The sequence below is a fragment of the Choristoneura fumiferana genome, chromosome 10 (assembly GCF_025370935.1).
Source record: "Choristoneura fumiferana chromosome 10, NRCan_CFum_1, whole genome shotgun sequence".
In the NCBI taxonomy this organism is placed as follows: domain Eukaryota; kingdom Metazoa; phylum Arthropoda; class Insecta; order Lepidoptera; family Tortricidae; genus Choristoneura; species Choristoneura fumiferana.
In genome coordinates this window covers 917,155-933,079 of record NC_133481.1, presented here as the reverse complement: position 1 = coordinate 933,079, position 15,925 = coordinate 917,155, and the positions used below count along the sequence as shown (strand labels likewise).

The 15,925-nt window shown below is 42.1% G+C and overlaps 1 protein-coding gene across 1 annotated transcript; it reads right to left on the bottom strand.

Annotated features, from left to right (window-relative positions):
* Positions 1–8,378: 8,378 nt before the first annotated feature.
* LOC141431712 (uncharacterized) lies at positions 8,379–13,991 on the bottom strand. The gene is made up of 4 exons (XM_074092891.1): positions 10,730–13,991; positions 10,115–10,439; positions 9,328–9,811; positions 8,379–8,384 (listed from the first exon to the last, which is right to left on the bottom strand). The coding sequence occupies exons 1-4, from the start codon at positions 13,596–13,598 to the stop codon at positions 8,379–8,381; spliced, it is 3,684 nt and encodes a 1,227-aa protein (XP_073948992.1). The 5' UTR covers positions 13,599–13,991.
* Between the last annotated feature and the right edge of the window lie 1,934 nt (positions 13,992–15,925).

The window sequence follows — 15,925 nt, the reverse complement described above, 5'->3', positions numbered from 1 at the left end:
GCAGCGAGCTTTTTGGGCCTTTAAACATTCATGTCAAAGGATACAATTGGCTGCCTCTCTTTCATCTTAGAGATCTTTGGGCTTTCATATTGATGACCACAGATGGGATCTCTGCAGTCTTTATAAAGTAAAATGTGGGAACCCGGTTCGTGAATGAAACGTAGCAGTAGTTTTAAGCCTTTATTGGGAAGCGCATTTGAAAAAAATGATACAAATCGTAAGAATTAGGTACGTCGGAAAAAATATAATAAACACACACGCCCGTTTACGTTCGTCGTGCGTCGTCAACTGCCATAACATCAGATTTGTTCTTTACTCAAACTCAGTATTCATTCTTCGTTCAAATTCAAACTTTACACACATAACACCTTTGTACATACAAGCATTTCCTCGATGTTTTCACAAAAATGCTCATGGTAAATAACAAATATAATTCCATACGTGGGTAGTTTAATAAGTCAGGTCGAATGGAAGGATTTTATAAAACGATATGGTATTCATGCGGTACACTTAAAATTCAATAAAATTTCTTGTTTACGGTCTCTTATTTCTTCAATATATGCGACAGAAAACTGATAGCGGTTGAAGCGCTAATAGAACTGCCCACGTAAATTCCAATAACTTACAGATGCCAGCCCGGTCTCGATTCACTATCCTTTGCTCCAAAGGTCACAGCCTAGGTCAAACCACTATGTTTTTCTGGTAATAGTTATGTACCTATGCCCAAAGCTCGGAACCAGTTTATAAAATAGCGGTAAATATCGGTTTATTTCGGTTTATCCGATCTTTCATAAGAACACGAACGTTTTTAAGAACTTAACTATAACCTAAATAAACCGGTTTATTCGACGAGTGACAGCTGGCCGGCCGGCGAAGGGCGGCGACGTTTATCCTGCGCCGCAATAAACCGGTTTTTATTGTTCTTAACCGGTTAATCTAACAAGAACTTTATGGAAATGTTCCCTTAAAAACCGGTTTAAAAATAACGGTTTCGCGAACGAAACCAAAATGAAAAGGTTTTGCGCCAAGTACATGATAACGGTTTGGAAATTTAATCAGTATCCGAGCCTTGCCTACGCCTAAAAGCAAATTCTCGGAAAAAGATGACAAAAAGGGCGGGCTTCATCAAAGTTCGTCAATTTACGGTGCGAACACAGCCTATTGGCTTAACGCGGGGTCTTTGCATATAAATGAACGGAATCAATTCCCGGAACGAATAATAGGGAACAAAATATGATGGTCCTCGATGAACAATGCCGTAACGTGTTGTTTATAATTTAGGCAGTGCGAGGGTTCTGTTTATAACTCAACCTTTTTCAATCGAGCGAAAGCGAGGCGCTAGCGAAGCGTCTCCGTCTCAGCTTGGGCTGATATGTTTTCGTATGTCCTTGTACCGTTGTTCTCTTCTGTAAATCGCATTATGTATGTATATTTGTGAGCATGTTTGATAACTACATACTCGTACATACTCATATTAAATATATTGACCCGGATACTCACCCGGGAACTCACGTATTAAATCGAGTTCAGCCCGACATGTTTCGGGCTAATCCGTAGCCCTTCCTCTTCGGAGTAACGCGACTCGGCGGCTGCCGCAACACGCGCACTGCGCGCCGCCGCTCTGCTCGTGCGTCTACACGACAAAACTACCACCGGCACACAACTACCCGCGTTTTCATCGTCATTTGAAATTTGAAAAGTGCAAAATTCGAACATCTTATCTTACCTTACCGTCCCGCTAACGCTTGTTATTATTTCATACGAGTGTAAGAGGGACGGTACGACACGAATTTCGAATTTCGTATTAGCCCTCCAGAAGCGAATGCGGTGACCTAAAGAATATGCGTATTCATGCAAGCAACATGTCGGCTGGAATATTTTATCGTTCCTGCTCACCGGAGTATGTTGAGCATACGCACATTAATTTGATCATGGGTAAAACAACGTTCGGAAAATATTGTAACGACACAAAACTCCAGTATTTTTAACCGACGAAAAAAACGGAGGAGGTTCACAAGTCGACGCGTATATTTTTATGTACGCAATAACTTTTTACAAAGTAGTCCGATTATGATAATATTTTTTTGTCGGAAAGAGTATATCCCGATGTTGGCCCCATATAAATTTGGGAAAAAAAATCCAACCCTAAGGGTAGGCAAACAAGGGATGATTGATTGTTCACTCACTGATTAAAATGTGTGATCACGCATAAATTTTTACAGAGTAGTCCGGTTTTCATATTTTTGTTTGTATTGGATAGGGTATACCTTGAAATTGGTGTTATATAAATTTGGAAAAAAATACCCCAAGGATGGGAAAAAAGTATAAAATAAAAACTTTTTAACAAAAAAATTAAGCCGTCGAAAAAACTGAAATACAAGAATAATAAGCCTTTTTCATTTAACCTTAATCTAGGTACCAGTTTGAAGTCGGTACCTCAGCACTAGCCAGCAGGAGTGATAGAAGCCCATCAGGTAGACGACTATATAGGTCCACTCCTGATGGCTGCTACTGAGGCACCGACTTCAAACTGTTACCTAGATGAAGGTTAAATAAAAAAGGTTTTTTTTTTTGCTTTTAGTTTTTCGGCGGTTTATTTTTTTTGTTAAAGTTTTATTTTATTTCTTTTCTTTTTTGACATTGAAAAAGTTCGTTAATATTGTTTGTTTTATTTCTCAAAAGAATAACAATAATTCACTTACTTGAGAAGAAATATTACATGCATAAACTATAATCTAAGCTAGCGAGCGTAAACATTAACACAATCGCAAAATCATAAAAGTTACAATTTGCGGTAGGATTATAAAAATACACAAAACAAGTTCGATCGCTCTCTGCTTGGAGCGCGATGCGCTGTGCGGTGTGAGCGCAGTTTGACAAGATAACAGTTTTACAAAGATTAAAGAGTTCGAAGTGTCTTAGCAAATGCCTACGTACGTACGTTGACTTTGTGGTCTAATTGTGTTGTACATGTATTTTGTTGAACTATTAATGTATGGTACATTATTTTTGTTTGAGTATGTGTTTATTTTGATATTTATTATTTTTATAGCAGGTATTGATTTGATTCATATTTAAGTATAAGTATCTACTGATTTATATTATATTTGCTTATTTACTTTAGATATTCTATATTGAAATTTAGTATTATATTTTTTATTAATGTTAAAATACGCGTATTTATGGCGAGTTGAGAGGTATTGTTTTAAAATAATCTTTTAAATGTGCGTAGCGATTTGGCATCTTTGATGTCAGTTGGGAGTTTATTGTACAAGTTAGCTCTCGTATAATAATAATATACATTTTTTTGCCATAATTAGTGCGCGCAGGCCGCAAAACAAGATTATTAGCGTTCCTGAGTTTAATTCTTTGGAATTGTTGCTTTTTTTGTAAAGAATTTTTATATGGAGATAACTTGATAGTATTTTCTTATTAGTACAAGTCTGATATATGAAGTATAGTTAATGTGAAAATTTTAGTATCTAAAATTTGATGTTGGCTATGAAAAGTTGTAGTGAAATAAGTACTTTAATCAGTTTGTGTTGTAATCGAAGTAGATGTTTAAGTAGTTTGGGAGCGACCCCATTATCTCGAATTGATACTCAAATATGTGGTTTCACAGTGTGTTATATATTGTGTACCGGACACGTTTTTGGCAAGCACCGTTATAATTTTGATCGATCGTTAAACAGAAGTTATTTTATTTTTTAGTGATTTTTCGATTTTGCGAGTTGACGTCAGTTTTTTATCTGTTGTTTGTTGGACGTTGTTCAGAGTCTAAACTCATTTTTTTTTACAGCGGTGGATGACCGCGCAACGAAGTTTCCGTACAAATATTTTTATTATATGATGTAACTGAAAATGTATGCTTCGCAATTGTTACTTTATCTGTGCTATAAGTCATATTATAGCACAGATAATGTAAAAATTGCTTAGCACCAATTTCAAGATTCTGATTAACGGAAGTACCTACCTTGTGGGTTTGATTCCCTTGCGGTGTCGAAAATGTCAGCGTAAAGGCGTATCTTTTGATTTACAACTGGCAGAAGTTTGATTTTTTAAAAAAAGCTCTAAGGGACAGTAAGGATCTGAGTATTCGTTGCTTTTCAGTCTTGTTTTATGCGTTCCTAAGCAAACTGTACGAACAGTGAAACTGTAGAAATATTACTTGTTTAGACAGGAAATAACAGTTAAAGTAAGTGGTTAACTCGCTGCGTCATCTTAAATGTGTATTCTGCATAAAGAAAGACCTGATGGCAATCAGGGTTAAGGTATCCTAAGCCAGGTTTGGACATGTCAGAAAAATCGTGCCAGTTGCATTACATTGCGAGGCAGTGAAGACAACGAAATTGTGGTAGTCACTCGAGCGCCGCAAGGTAACGCAACTTGCATCATTTTTTGCAGACCTAAATTGGGTTTAAGAGTAGACTTGGCAAGTACACAACAAAGATTGCTTATTGGATCAAAATTAAACTTTCGCTTGCTATAACAACAATTTCGAAGTTTCGACTCCGCCTTGTAGCGAAAAAACTTTTATCAAACTAGATGACTGTGTTGATCTTCTTCAGTTTGTCTGAACATAATAATAATACTTATTAATTCAGATAACTTGATCCACATTTTGTTAGTATTTTCCTTAAGACTATGTAAGATTATAGCTAGCAAGTGAAAAGATATTGATAGGAGGGTAAAATTTGATTAATTAATTATCCAAACGTTCAATAAAGGACTGAAAAAGGTAATCAATGCCCTAGAAATTGGTATTTTAAATCTCCACAGTGTTGTAATAACCGAAGCAGGAATATTAAAACTTTCACTCAATAGCAATAGCTAGTTAACATGTTTATCTTTAACCTATACCCGGAACATGATTCGTTGGCAAACATAGATGCAAGTGATGAGTTGTCGTTTCGTTCAACAGTGGAGGCTTAGGCCCGTTATAATTTAGTGATGTTGATTCGATTTAAACGCGAGTGTGATGTCCCGTGAAGTCCACTTAGTGGTTTGTTCCACTGGATTGGTCAGAGTCTGGCGGACTCATTACGGGCAGTTACAACGGCCCGGATGGCCCTTCGACGTCCCTCGTTAGTCGGAACCCTGATGAATTTAATACTATCGATGGAAGATACTAGCCCAAAAGACTTTATCTCATAAAGCCGTTTTTTAAACGACAAGGCATGTAAGAGAGACCATAATGCGATGCCGTCACACGAAGCCTATATATATACAAGGCAGATCGTCTCATAGATACCAGCTGCGTCATCCATGTGGATATGGGCCTTGAAATGCCTAGTTAAATTCTATAGCGTGTGTTACCCTTTGGACAAAATCAATTTATGAAAAACGATTTTAGAATGCGACTAAAGAATAGAAATAAAGTGAGGGTGCTCTTGCTTTACAACTGGCAGAATAGTCACAGTTTTGATGCAAAATGCTTGAAAGGACTACAGGTAGGTAAAGTTTTAGTTGCTTTTTTCGACCGTCTTGTTTTATGCCGTACCTAAGCAAAGTGTATTAGCATAGCACCTGCTTAAATTTTCATTTTTAATTATCTAAATCATCATCCCAGCCTATATACGTCCCACTGCAAAAGCAAAGAGCGTTATTCACATGAGAGGGCTTAGCCATAGTTCCAAACGCGGGCCAGTGAGCGGATTAACTTTTCACATTATAGCATTGAATGCTTCGCAGGTTTTGTGCGGTTTGTCACGATGTTTTTTCCTTCACCGCAAAGCTTTGGTAAATTTCAAATGAACTCCGCACATTGAGAATTTTCGAAAATCTAAGAGGTGCGAGCCGGGGTTTGAACCCACGACTCTGCCAAGAGAGGCGATGAACAAAACCACTAGCCACCACGGCTTCATTAATTACAATAATTAAATTTAATTATCTAATATGATGCAAAGATAAATTGTGTTTTTCTGATCTAATGTCTAAAAGTAAAGAGCGTTATTCAGAAGCGAGACGAATTAGCTATAACAAAGACTAGGCACCGTGAGCTTAACTTATTTAATTATAGTAAATTGTAGTTAACGGTGCAGTAACTAATTTGTACAAAGGCAGGTTTAAACATAATTTAATAACGAAGCTTTTGACACATTACTTTCAGAATAGAAGGCTGTTGCAGCAAAAGAGTGACGATTGCTTTAATTGTAATTCGGACTCTTTAGTGACAATAATGTATAAGTAAATAACAATAATGGCGACGGGTACGGGTCATTAGATATACGAGTAATGCACTTATTTATACCAACTTTGCATTCTTATAAAATACACTTAACCTTACCTAAGCCCAGCTGAAAAAAATTAATCTTAATGGGTTTCAACAAAAATTATACAATCAACTTACCGTTACGTATTTCGTTCATTTTTTTTACTTTATGTATTTTGAATTTTTCCAAATAGACACTTGAGCCAATTTTTATCACAAGTAAGGAAGGAAGTTCGTCTTCTAAGCTTTATATAAAAAGATGGGTCATAAAAACTGAAAGAAACGATGTCCAAATTAGGATCTTCCATCGGGGGTCTAATTTCAATCTCAAAGCCAAACGCTTGGGTTAATAAAAGAATTACTTATTCAGTCATTAGCCCTTTGCAGAGCTCGTTATGTAATGGCTGAGAACTTTATTGAAAGTATTCCTTTAACCAAAGAGTAGGTAGTGTTATGGACAGACGGTCCACAATACTACAAAAGCCCTACTTAAAGAATAAACACTTCAACTTTTACGTTATTTTATTTGAACTTCAGCAATAAATACATTACATTCGTCCCATGCCTGCTATACGGCCATATCTCAAAAATCATTTTTTCAGAAATCGCGTTTTAAAGTTTTGGCAGCTTAGTCCGTGGTAGTAAAATGGATCTTACTCCTCTAGTTTTGAGTCAATGCATTTCAAATTTAGCTTGTATTTCTCGGGATGATATTAGGCTTTTCACGAATGATTCACTTTTTAAAAATCTTGTATATTTTTTAAGATAAAAAACCTTTAATACAAGTATTTAGAGTTGTGGCCGTATTGCAGAAGCATTTTGTTAAAATTTTGATATGCGTCCGAAATTGAACAAGAATTAACGGACAATGGTGACAATAAAATATAAATACAAACAAAAAAATTAAATACATACACTACACAACACACTCTTAAATAAAAAGGTCAAAGCTCATATTCTTTCGTCAGTCCGGTAAAAACGATTACTTAAAGCCTTTGGTATTTTTGTGCATTTATCAGACTCACTAAAAAGCCATATTTAGTTTTAACCGCACAGGTAAGCAGGTAACAAAAAAAAGTTGAGTTTTCTTTATTATCCTGCTGTAATGCGTGAGTTTCGGTGGCGGCTTGACGATTTTTATAATAATAAGTGTAATACTTACTTACTGTTGTGGCACAGTCAAATGACGTTTATTTCGCTTATATTTTAATGGAATTCATGGTAATAACACTCTAACAAACTCTTTTTCTTTAGGACGCAACTCGAAAACTTGATTATAAATGTATGCTATACAGCCACAACTCCAAAAATCCGTCGTTTTTCGTAGGAACCATCTATGGTGGGAACTGACTGGCAAGTGGCTATCTTTCAGGGAATCAACTGACAATTATTGGTCAGATGCATAAGACCACTTGTGAAAAAAAGGCTCTTAAGGACACTTTTTGCTATGGCTCTCGAAATAAGGTCGTAAATTAAACAATTCTGAATACGAATCTGCAATAATCCAAAAAAATCAAAATTTTGAGATGTGGCCGTATAGCAGGCATGGGACATGTGTCGATAGTTCTAGACCGACTGCCCAAACTCTATTTTATGTCATACATATATTTAAATTTACATTCTTTCGAACACACATCATGTAGGCAGCCAGTCGTGTCCTACAGTAGGTACTTACTAGCAAACCTCTTTCATATTTAGTTACGAATACTTTAAAGAGGCAAAATAGAAAATAAAAGGACGCGTCAAAACTACAAATTAAACAAAGCTTTTTGTGTGTTCAAACCATGAAAAATATCAATCAAAATTATACAAGCAAATGGTGGCATAGTAGCCTTGGTAGACTAGAGTTTTGACCTATGGCCTCTCATGCAGTGTATCTTGGGTTCAGGTCCGGCCTCGCACATCTAATTTTGTCGGATTTCACATGCGAAATTACGGATTTTGATTATGCACTATCTGCTTATTACGCGTACACGTTCGCATGGCTACAATACGGCGTCGTACTATGGGAAACTGTTCCGAATCCGATCAGTTATTCATCTCATCAAACAAGAAAAGTGCATTCGCATACTAGCTAATATCCGTGTACCAGAGCTGTTAACCCTAACCTCAATCTACATATTACGAGTAGAAGCGGCATTGTTTGTGCGTAAACACCTCGATCTACTTAAGCCTAAAATAGACACAAATACAACTAGGGCACGGTAGGTATACATAGAAAAATAAACCGTTGTTACCAAAATCAAATTTAGTAATGTTTAAAAATAGCCCACAATGTAAATGCAGTTAAATAACAAATAGAATTCCAGAACCCATTCGATAGGAACCATATTTTAGATTTTTTTAAACAAATTAATGCTAAATGTTACTATTCTATCGACGAGTTCTTGAACGATGAAACATTAAATGATTAAAATGAAATTAAACTTAATATTAATAATTGACGTATTTAATAATTTCTCACTTTGACTTAATACTATTGACATTGATATGTTTTAATAATATATTTATATAACGGTTGGTAACACGTTTATTCATGAAAACATTACACAACAGTCACAATTATATATAAGAGGCATCGATACACACAATAGCACATGAAAATTAAGGAAATGAGGGCCACATAAGACGGAGGTAAATATATTCGCGGCGAAAGGGCAACGAGTCGCCATGCGAGCTATAGCGAACTGTCATTCATTCCCGCGCGTCCCGAGCGGCGCGTGGCGGCGAGCCGCGCGCCACCTTGCGATGATTTCTGAAACTACGGACGAGCGCGCGCGAGTGAGACGGGTATAATTCGGCGCGTTATATCCTCCCCCTCTAGTCCGAATAAGCGGCCCGCAATCGGACTAGGATTCCTGCAAGTATCTGCGAGGTCTACCGCGACGTCGCTTAGACCTAACCGGGGCTTCGATGGGGCCCACGAAAGGGGTAAGCTGAGAGGCGTGATACTTCCCTATGTTAGTCCCATCTTGGATGTTCTCCAAAACGTAGGTCGTAGGGCTAACTACGGATGAGACTCGATAAGGCCCGTCTCGGCGTGGGATAAATTTAGATGTCTGGCCAGGACCCGTGTCATTAAGCCCTTGGGTCTTAAGGAGTACCAAATCACCTACCTTATAATCCGGAGGCGGGCGACGTCCTTCGTCCGCGTACTTCTTTTGGATCGCCTGAGCCCTCTCGTGAATGTCCCGAGCTTCCGCCAGAGCCATACTCATCTGTTTCAAGTGGGGAGTTATGTTCGGGATAAAGTTATCAGTCTCCACGATGGCTCGCAAGTCAGTGGCGGCATCGGACGGAGCGCGCAGTTCCCTGCCAAAGGTGAGGTACGCTGGGGAAAATCCGGTGCTCGCAGTGATAGCCGAGTTCATGGCATACCTGACTGCGGCGAGGTGCGAATCCCACGTCGCGTGGTCCTGCCCGACAAGGATGGCCAGCTGAGGCTTGAGGTCCCTGTTTTTCCTCTCAATCGGATTCGCCTCGGGGTGATAGAAGGGCGTGAGGATTTGGTCGATACCGAGTACGTGGCAGACCTGCTGCATGACCTCGCTCACGAACTGCACGCCGTTATCACTGAGGAGGCGGCGAGGAACTCCATACCTGAAAAATACCTCATTTATGAGGGTCTTGGCACACTCGAAGCTTGTCGCAGTTTCTAGTGGAAAAAGTTCGACCCAGCGCGAACAGACATCCTCCACTATCAAAATCCACTTGTTGCGGCGTGGCGTTTCGACTAATGGACCAAAGAGGTCTACTGATACTACCTCAAATCGTTTGGACATAGCGGGTGTTTGGAGCAAACCCGCGGGCTTCCTGGTATCTACTTTATAACGCTGACACGGCAGACATCCCTTAATATAGTTACTTACATACGATCGCATACCAGGCCAATAAAATCGTGACCGAATACGGCTCAGTGTACGCTCGACTCCAAAATGACCCGCTGTAGGTGCATCGTGGAAGCCGGATAAGACAGCGGCACGCTCGTGCTCTGGCACTACCAGGTGAGCCTCTTCACTGTCGTCCCCTTCTAGGTCGTACCTGTACAAGATGCCGTCGGATAGGGTGTAGCCACGGTCAGACCAGGGTCTCCCCCTAAATGGATCGTCGGATTCCATCGCCTCGATGATCTTACTTACTTCGGGGTCTTTTAGCTGGTTCTCGCGAACGTCCTTTGCGCTGCGAGAGGGCATATCCACCACGGTCAAACACAGGTCGCAATCCGTACCTGGAATACATGTTGGGCGTGATAGTGTGTCCGCAATCACGTTCGCCTTACCCGGTGTGTACTCTATCTTCAAATTGTATTCCTGCAGAGTAAGCGCCCACCTGGCTAACCGACCGCTCGGTGACTTTAGACTCATAAGCCACCTGAGGGGTTGATGATCAGACTTCACCACCACGTCCGCTCCATCGATGTATCCTCGAAACTTCGACACTGCCCACACGACGGCCAGCGCTTCTCGCTCCGTCGTGTTGTAATTCTTCTCAGCGGCTGTAAGGAGACGGCTAGCGTACTCGACGGGCCGCTCGTCAACTCCCTCCCCTGAAGCAAAACCGCCCCAAGAGCATATCCACTGCTATCGGTCCGGAGGACGAACGGCTTCGTCTCATCGGCTTGGCGGAGGATTGGCGCTGACACGAGGAGAGATTTAATAGTATCAAACGCACCTTGCTGTTCGGGTCCCCATCTCCAGGTGCTTACCTTTTTCAGCAAGGTAGTCAACGGAGCCGCGATCTTAGCATAATCCGGTATGAAGCGTCTGAACCAACTCGAGGTTTGCAGAAAACACTTCAGGTGTTTCACGTTCTGAGGTGGAGGCATGTCAGCGATAGCAGAGGTCTTATCAGGGTCTACATGAATACCACCTGGCATGATGACGTGGCCGAGGAACTTGACGGACTGCCTAGCGAAGTGGCTCTTCTCACGATTCACCCGCAGGTTGAACATTGCGAGGCGATCGAACACAGCCTCCAAATCCGCAAGGTGCTTCTCGAACGACTCCTCGGACAATATCAACAGGTCATCTAAATAAGCAACCAAAGTTATACCTGGTAAGTTGGACTTAAAACGGTCGATCAATCTCTGGAAGGTAGCCCCAGAATTCCGAAGTCCCATAGCCATGCGCTTAAAGCGAAACGTACCTAAAGGCGTTGTAAATGAGGTAAGATCCCTGTGATCAGGATCGACACTAACCTGAAAGTAACCAGATCGCAGGTCAAGTGTGGTCATGTACTTAGAAGTCTTTGCGGCGTGGAGCACGTCTTCGATCCTGGGGAGCGGGTAGCGGTCAGGCTCTGTAACCGCGTTGACCTTGCGGTAATCGACGCAAAGCCTGAAACTCCCATCCTTCTTCTTGACCAGCACGACGTTGGAGGCCCACGGGGACTCACACTCCTCGATGACATCGGAGCTAAGTAGCTTTTGCAGCTCCTTCTCTAAAGCCTCTTTCTTCAACGGCGACAACCTGTAGGGTGGTGAAGCGAGCGGCTCCTGATTTTCACTCACCCTGATCTTGTGGACGGCGAAGTCCGTAGGAGGTCCCTCGGCAGCAAACTGTGCGGCTCTGCTACGCAAGAAGGTGTTGAGTGCGTCCCTGTGCTCTAGTGGTAGCTCTGTTCCTTCGTCGTCGCGCAGGGTGACGTCGGAGACATCGGCTCGCAACAGCTCCGTGTCCTTCAGACGAACGGATCGCACAAAGGGGAATATGTGGTCGGGGCTGTCTGAAAAAAACCACGAGTCCTGGTCCAAGACCAATGTGAGGCCAGCATTGCTAATAAAGTCTCGACCCAATAATGTTCGAGTGTTTTCCCCAGGGAACATCACGAACTCAGTAGTTACCTGCCTACCTTCTAATAATACCGGTACCGTCGCGATTTCCACTATCTTTTGCTGGCGGGAACCGTCCGCAAGCCCAATGGTGCGCTCCGCCTCATGGAATTGTATCCCGTCGGATCGTAATATAGAGTACAACAAGGAACCAGCAACACTACATGTAGCTCCCGTGTCGAGTATCGCAACGCCTACCCTGTCCGCAATAGTGATGGACACTGTAGGGTGAGACGTATCCGTCTTCTGAGATACATCCGCGACGTCATTACCCGTTACGACATTAAAATCATACGACTTCGCGGGCGCGCTCTTACTACTACAATTCTCACACTTCGATTTAACCACACCCGGTTTGCCGCATCCGTAACAACGTATCGGGCTAGGGCCCGTATTAGAGACTAAACCGTCGGAATCGGCGTGTACGGTACGCTGTTTACTCTCTTTACTTTGTAAATTACGACAATCGGCTACGACATGACCATAAAACTTACAATACGAACACCGAACGCGCTTATCGCGTTTCAAGTTTTCGTTCGAGTTTGAGGTGAGTTTCGAACCAGTGGTACCGTGCGGACCGGTAGTAGCGCTGCGCTCGGCCGCAGTTTCTCGGAAATCGCGCGGCGGCTCGCCCGATCGCAAAGAGCGGCTCGTTGTCGAGTTCGCGTCGTTCGAGATCAGGGAGTAGTTACTTACTTTTACTTCGGAAATCGCATCTTCTATGGCCCTCGCTTTTTCTACAAAATTGTCAACATTGACAATGCTATCTCTGGGTAACCGTTTCCTAACACGTCGATGCAACAGGCCGTAAATAATGTCTATCTGCATACACGTAGGTACCTCGTACGGTAATTTGGTCAAAAGCGAACGCACTTTACACACAAAAACTTCGGCTCTCTCGCTGTCCTTTTGCTCGGCGGCAAAGATTTCACGTAAAACCTTATGAGCCGGTTGTTGGACGCCGTACATGGAGCGCAGGCGCGCCACGGCGGCGGGCCAGCTGGCGGCGCCAGCGCGCGCGCCGCGCCACCACACGGCCGCGTCGCCCTCCAGCAGCAGCGGCAGCCCGCGAAGCGCGTGCTCGTCGCTCACCGCCGCGCACTCCTTGTACACCTGCACGGCGTCGATGAACGCCTCCAGCGCCTCCGCGTCGCGCGACCTCCCGTCGAAGCGCGCGGTGCACTTGGAGAAGTTGCCCCCGGCGGCGGCGCCCGAGAGGCTGCTGGGCGCGCGGCCGTCGGGCGGCGGCGTCGCCGCGGCGGACGGCGGGCTCCAGGGGCCGTTGCCGTTGAGGGGCAGAGTTCGCAGGGTTTCCACCAGGGTCCGGTTGGTTTCGGCTTGCATCCTGGCGAAGGACTCCATGATCCCGGCCAGAAAGGTCTCCGTGTTGACGGCGGGCCTGGCGTGGCCGGGCGGCGCGACGGCGGCGGCAGCGGCGGCGGCGGCAGCGGCGGCGGCGCTTGAGGCGCGCGGCTCCTCCGCGTCGTCGTAGCTATCGGGGTCATTTTCGTCTTCGTTGCTGACGGCTTTCGCCTTACTCCGTGTGTTTACCGACATGGTAAATGATGAATAGGCACGGCACACTCCTTTTTACTGTAGTGTCGATGTAAATAGGTACAATTACGCGGCTAGCGAGCGATGAAATCGTAGGTACAGTTCAGCCTCTAGTTGGGCAGCCAGTATAACGGTTGGTAACACGTTTATTCACGAAAACATTACACAACAGTCACAATTATATATAAGAGGCATCGATACACACAATAACACATGAAAATTAAGGAAATGAGGGCCACATAAGACGGAGGTAAATATATTCGCGGCGAAAGGGCAACGAGTCGCCATGCGAGCTATAGCGAACTGTCATTCATTCCCGCGCGTCCCGAGCGGCGCGTGGCGGCGAGCCGCGCGCCACCTTGCGATGATTTCTGAAACTACGGACGAGCGCGCGCGAGTGAGACGGTATAATTCGGCGCGTTATACTTGTAGTTTTAATAATCTTATCCTTTAATAACTCGTCGACATGAAATAAGATAAATAAATTCAATCATTATAATGCATGACTATAGTGTAATTTACTTAGCATAATTTCGTATAAATAGATGTTGAATGCTTTATCACATTAACGTAATATATATAAATTAAATCAAATTGATATTGTGTGCCCTGGGGCGTCATGGACCGATCTAATTGTACTTAAAATCTCAATATTTTTACATAACGTATACAATAAATAAATGAAGATATAAATAATATGTGGTAAAAAAATATTTTGCATCAAAAACTTATTTTGCTTTTATGCGCCAGCGGCCAGCGCCAATAAACCACAGCTAGCAATGAATAGCTTGCGCAAACGACCGCTCATACGTACATAAGCCGGAGCGGAGCAAACGGCCGGTCAACGAATCCATTGCATTACTTGTGTAAGGTATAGATTTTCAAACTTCGCCGTTTATCGATCGAGTCCTGAAGATGAAGAGACGATGATTGAGAGAGTTCATGTCGTATTAATCCAATAAACGGTGAAAAAGAAGGTGGTGATTGATCTGCAATCTAATCTGTAAGGGCTGCTTCGACACGCTTTAGTTGTGATATTTGAGTATGCATTCTGCTAACCTTATCAATGAAAGTTTTTATGACAGGCGCAGTACCGGTAGATGGTATTAGTATCGTTATACTTCCAATGCTGAGGGCACAGGCGTTCTCCCAGAAAAGAGAGCTAGAGCCATAGTTCCCATACGGGCTCAGCGCGAATTGGAAACTTCACACACATCATTGAATTTCTCAGGTGTTTTTACATGGAATTTCTGCAGGTGTGTGCAAGTTTCCTCACGGTGATTTCGTTCACCGTAGAGCTTATGGTAAATGTCTGAGAAACTCAAAAGTACGAGCCCACTAGATTTTGGTTAAACCACTAGGCAACCACATGACATTTTTGTAAATATGATTCCAACAGAATTAAAATATTCAGTAAAGCAAAGCAAATTTCAGCAATGAGTGATACTTATTATAAAGAATTTCAACTTTCATCATTACATCAGTCAACTCAAAGTTTGTTTGAGAAAAAAAATGGTTTCAAAGTAGAGCGGGAAATATGATCCTATTATAAGGACTCCTCATTTCTCTTTGAGAGGGTAATATAACAGAGGGGATTTGTGTAACTATGGGAGTTATATTTGTATAATAAACTTAGTGCACCCTCTCGGGCTGTCACTGCTGCCGGGTAGGTATTTAGGTCGGCACAATTAAATTTAACATTGAATCAAAACGAGCGAAATAAAATAATTACACAAATTAGAGCGCTGCCTTGGGAATGAGCTCCGATTTAGGCAATTTTATTGGGCTTTGTTCATTATTTAGGTGCACTAATATTGTTTTTATGATATTCTTGAGTGCCAGATTAAAGCTGTGACAGTTAATGGTGGTATTGAGTACTTAAATATTTGCAAGGTCCTTTCATTGAATAAGTATGCTAATTTTAGAACGTTATTTCATAAATTGTTGCTTACATTAAGCATGATCGCTTTGTACACAAGTCTGTGTAAAAAACTTAAAATCAAACGCAAAATTTGTTTAAGCAAAGGTTATTTTTATTTTATTTTATTTATTTGGGGCATCAACAGCAATACAGTACATTATAATAGGACTTAGGTACTAAACAGAAAGCCAATAACAGATGTCCACAGAAATACAGTCATAGTCAGCGAATCATACTTAAAACAGTTAAAACTAACACAGGCAACAAGTATTGTTAGTGAGTCCACAAGACTATGATCTCTAGTATGATGTGTGTGTGTGTGTGTATATGTGTGTGTATTTTAAAAGTGGTGCTGAGAAACTCTATAATTATTGACAATGGGCAATCGGTGGTTACTTTGCGGTCTTAC